This window comes from Acanthaster planci, linkage group LG13 (assembly GCF_054643075.1).
Source record: "Acanthaster planci isolate LZ-2023a linkage group LG13, COTS_SCS, whole genome shotgun sequence".
Taxonomy (NCBI): domain Eukaryota; kingdom Metazoa; phylum Echinodermata; class Asteroidea; order Valvatida; family Acanthasteridae; genus Acanthaster; species Acanthaster planci.
This window is the reverse complement of record NC_141789.1, coordinates 778,533-783,321: the sequence shown is the minus strand read 5'-3', so window position 1 is coordinate 783,321 and position 4,789 is coordinate 778,533. Positions and strand designations below refer to the sequence as shown.

Below are 4,789 nucleotides of genomic sequence, written 5' to 3'. Positions count from 1 at the left end.
CCCAAATCAAAACCAGGGCTCTGCGCAGGCGCTTTAACATTTGACCGACTTTGCATGCAACGAAAGCGTAGGTCTAATGCACTGGAAATCGTCGTTGCCCTTTTCGGCAGGGCTTCCACTCCTCAACACCACAATGACAAAGTACGGGATTCTGTTTTACTTACTGTAATCTTATAGAGTAGAATTTACGTGCAATTTGTTCGTCCCCAGTCAAACAACAAGCCTAATAAATGTCATCGCCACCCTTCCAATAATATCCAAGCTTAATGATTGTAGTAGTCCGGCAACAAGAAATTAAAACAGGCTCATTTAGAATCAAACATATTTTAATTACTTTCAGTGTTTACTAACGCCCTACACGTTGCGTTGCGTGCCCCTTTGGCATAAACCATACTAAAAAGCCACAATCTTCTGTTTTTTTTCCTTTTCATCAATTAGAAGATAATGCATTTTTTACTGCTTGCAATAAACTACTATTATGTACATCATTAAAGACGTTCAAAATTCTTTAAATGGTGTCACTTCAGTTGACCTTGGTGAACATACGGAGGTTACGAAGTCAACTGATTTCTCCTCAGCTCGTTTGTACATAATGATATTCTACGGTTGTGTGAATTTGGTCTGCAGTGGTAGTTGACATGTCTTTCAAAGCATTCCAGTGCTTCATCTGTTTCACATGATGCCTTTTGCCGCCAAATCTTCCTTGACTCGCTTCAAGTAATCGGGATCAGGGTAACCGTACCTCGTTCTGGAAAAAAATTATACGATTATTACTCAAATTAATAAAGTACTTTGTCTGCAGCAAACGCGTTCAAAAGCACACTACGGAAGCGTATAAGTGCCACATGCAAAAAATGGGGGGGGGGTTGATATCTCACCGCGACGACTGTCTGTTTGGCGAGCTCGGCCAGGCGAGTTATAAGATCTTGCCATGGCGTAAATAGATATCCCACCACGGTAAAGATTTCAGTATAGTTTCATAAGTCCTATATCAAAGGTGCCATCGTTTTCAGATGTAATGTCAGGGTGGAATGCAATGACATTTTTGGTGTCAGAATGTATGGATCAAAACAAGATATGTTAAATTTCAACAAAGCTTGACTCCCAACACGAAAGAAAGCAAAAACAATCATTTTGGGGTATGGATTTCCATTCAGATGAGGGGGTAAACTGGTTTAAAGTCCTTCCTACATGTTTCCAAGTACCAAACAGAAGCAATCGGACTTCAAATTTACATTTAAACTTTTATAACAGTCGAAATTCATTCATTCACTCAGCAAAAAACAGTACTTTTACAAAAGCAACGCATGAAATACCTCACAACTTCCAAGTTTGGACACTCAAAGCCTTTTAGGTTACGTACATGCCCTAATTATATGCATTCAGTGCACGCACCATAAAGGGTCGACCCCTGTTCAGTTAAAGTGAAAATGATTTTCATCAAGCATTCGACAAAAAATCCATTGTTTTTGCCCTTCCCAGCGCCCTGCACTGTTGGATGGTTTGTGACAAGTGATCGCGTGGATGTGAAGTCAAAGAGCCCGGGGATTTCAATCCAGTTCATGAAAAAGTGTGTGTTAGTTTCCCTTTCACCTTCAGTTCGTTTTCCTTTTTGCCTGAAATCCCCTAAATCCTAGCAAATTTTAATATTACAATGATCATGATATCAACATCGAGGTTTGGTCTGAAATGACAATACACATTGGAAAAAAAATGTGCATGGGCGTCGCCATGGAAGATTTTTTTGGGGGGAGGGCGTCTAACTAAAACAATAACATTTACAGTTGGGGGTCGGTTTTTTTCTCCAGGAAATTAATACTTACTATTTCATACTATACAATTTCTAATTTTCATTTTTTTGGCTATTTTCGCTCTTTTGTTTTCATCAAGGTCCCCCTCGCGGAGCTAATGCAAATATGAAACTTGTATAGGACTGAATGAAAAGGCACCATAATCCTTTGAACAAGCAGTCTACCAGGGAGTCGATCAAAGTAGTGTACCTCACTTTTGAATATGGAAATTCACACCCCCAAATTAAATTTCTTTTGTTTTGTTTTGGAAATCAAGCTTTGTTGAAATACAAAGTCTCGATTTGTTTACAGCAATCTGAGACCCAATCTCACCTTGATAATACATCTGAGAATGACGACGCGCTAAATAAGATTTATGAAACTACTGAAATATTTATTGCGGTGGGATATGAATATTACGCCGCGGCAATATCTTACAACGCACCACAGCTAAATGCAGTCGCTGCAGTGAAAAAGTATTTCGCCGCGGCAAGATAGTAACTCGAAATTATTTTGTACGGGAACCTTATACGCTTCCGTAAAAAGCAGATTTTGCAGTTCATGTAGTGCAAGAAAAATAATCCAGTCTGGTTTACGATTGTCCATGTGGATTTCTATGGCACTGAGTTTCCTTCTAAAATGATTCTCCATGGTCTTAACACTGTCACTAACCTAAATAACACTGCGATGTAGCAGAGTCCAGACAAGCTGAGAAAAAGTTAGGGCGACCAAAGGTGCCAAATGGTGAAGTGAGTGGAACACTTACGGTCCACCAGACATGCTGGTTTTATGGTGAATGTCATTCCAGGTCACGATGTTCTCCACACCGCTGGTGACTGATCGTCCCACCGTGAAGATGAGTCGTGCTTCGAATGCAATTTCTAAAAGGTGGAGAACCTCTCTGCCTTCTTGGTTGTCAGGTAGGAAGGCAGTGCGTGTCACGCCGGAGAAAGGTGTCCCAGGATTGGGGTGATCTGCCTAAAGGGTAGGAAAGGATTGAGGAAAGATCTAAAGACACTCCCGTTGAAGGAGTCAATCTACTGAAGATGAGCCATTTTCATCATTCCATCGGTAGTTTGAACAATTTGAATGTCACCTTCATCAAGTATCAATCTAAACTATATTGGAATTGAAAAATGTACCAATTGACATCATTTATTGTCACTGCGACTTTTGAAAAACAATGCATTGCCAATGTAAGTGACCGATATATGAGTGGCTTGATTGAAAGTTTAGAGCTCCTACCAACATGGACGTTAGAAAGGCTGAGGTCCCCTTTCGAAAAGTTACCCAATGAATGGTGTGGGGCGTTGGGGAGGGGTCCAGTTCTGTAACTACTACTGTTTCTACTTCCTGGACTGATTCTTCAATTGCCCATTTGCATCCCCAGAAAAGAAAATTTTCACTACGAATAACTTCTTACCGTCTGCAGGCCACTCGGTATATTATACCGTATAATGATGACTCCATCGGTAGGGTAACCGGGCAGGTGGAAGTAAGAGACAGTTTCACTTTTCATGTTTCCATCTGGTTGGTTGCCTCTGGGTTCACCACACTCCTTACGACATACCGGACACCTGTAACAGGTCTTCAGTGCTTGTGTGATGCAAGGCTTACAAAATCGGTGCCTGCACTTTTTCAGGACAACCTCTTCTCCTGTGATCTCTGCCAAGCATATCGGACATTGGTTACTTTTCGTGGGATTCTCAGATGAAGCGTCAGCCATTCTGGAAACTCCACTGTACTTGTGCCAAATTCCCTCGCTCGGATTGCTATAGTGGGCACTAAATATCAACTCAAGATTCAGTGAACCTAGGTTTTATGACTCGTTGACAATTCACTCTATGTTTAGCACTTAATTAACAGTTACCGTACCTGCTGCAGCCTAAGTCGGCAGATCATGCGATCCAACTGTAAAGTACCGTACGCCCTTGGTGACACATGCATGTACATGTGCACGCACGTGTACTGTATACAGTCTTGTAATACCATCCGCTCGTCCTTGTAATATAAGATGTCTGATGAAAAATGGCACGTTAGCTATATTTGGAGATCAAAAATGAGTGATTGTGTCAAGACCTCTCGCCCATTTTATTCTGAAAATGTCATTCACTCTATAATAAACGTCGAATCGTCAAGGGCGAGATACATCGTGCGTTAGCTGCACATGTGCGTTGGTTTTATTGCTGTTGCGCACGTGTATCTGATGACGGTCGATGGTTACGTACGGTAACAAAAATAGTTCAGGACATGACTCAACGTTCTTAAAATTGCATGTAGCGATGTAATCAGGCCATGTCCGAATTACTCGACTGCGACTTGAAATTGTACACACCGACGGACTTAATGGTGATAGTGCATGGTCACATCCACAACCATGTATGCATTCGTGCATTGCCTCGAGTCGCAGCCAAGTGATTCAGACACAGCTTCTGAACAGCCAGCAGATCGGTAGAAATGTGCCATCAGCACGTATCATGGCTCTAGTACCAATGAACTTGCATTGAGATAGAACATGTCTAACTTGTCGCCCAAAAGCGAAGGGGCAAAGGTTGTTTTCCGACATTATCTTCCAATATTCACCAGACTCGTTACCACTTAGCCATTCCGTTTTGATAGTTATAAGCAACGCTATTGGTGCACTATGCTGCCACATGAAAAACGAAAGTCATAGAGACAAACATCGCATACTCTCCGGAGTATGGTGCTCCGTCAAGCCTTTCCAATCACAAATGAATGAAATACTGACAAATCAACGTCTGAGCCCATGCCATGCCTCACAAACACCTGTTTGGTCCAAATTAATTCACCGGATTATCATTTCAACTAGGCCTACCCTTGTCACCAAAATCATCATTTATCATTAAAATCGCGTACTGCCTATATCTATGAACTTTGGGCAAACAAGCTGCAATTTACAGAGAAAATCAGTTCATGTCTCATCTGAAGCTCCACTTTTAAGCAAATTACAGAATCTCTGTCTTTTCCCTATTTGGCTG

General features: G+C 41.5%; 1 protein-coding gene across 1 annotated transcript; it reads right to left on the bottom strand.

Annotated features, from left to right (window-relative positions):
• Positions 1-210: 210 nt before the first annotated feature.
• LOC147796905 (E3 ubiquitin-protein ligase DTX3-like) lies at positions 211-4,292 on the bottom strand. The gene is made up of 3 exons (XM_087144872.1): positions 3,214-4,292; positions 2,557-2,768; positions 211-748 (listed from the first exon to the last, which is right to left on the bottom strand). The coding sequence occupies exons 1-3, from the start codon at positions 3,514-3,516 to the stop codon at positions 673-675; spliced, it is 591 nt and encodes a 196-aa protein (XP_087000998.1). The 5' UTR covers positions 3,517-4,292; the 3' UTR covers positions 211-672.
• Between the last annotated feature and the right edge of the window lie 497 nt (positions 4,293-4,789).

Coding starts and splice junctions, on each gene's coding strand:
- LOC147796905 (XM_087144872.1), bottom strand. CDS start 3,516: ATGGCTGACGCTTCATCTGAGAATCCCACGAAAAGTAACCAATGTCCG. Junction 2,769..3,213: donor TACCGAGTGGCCTGCAGACG/GTAAGAAGTTAT, acceptor CCTACCCTTTAG/GCAGATCACCCCAATCCTGG. Junction 749..2,556: donor ACCAGCATGTCTGGTGGACC/GTAAGTGTTCCA, acceptor ATTTTTTTCCAG/AACGAGGTACGGTTACCCTG.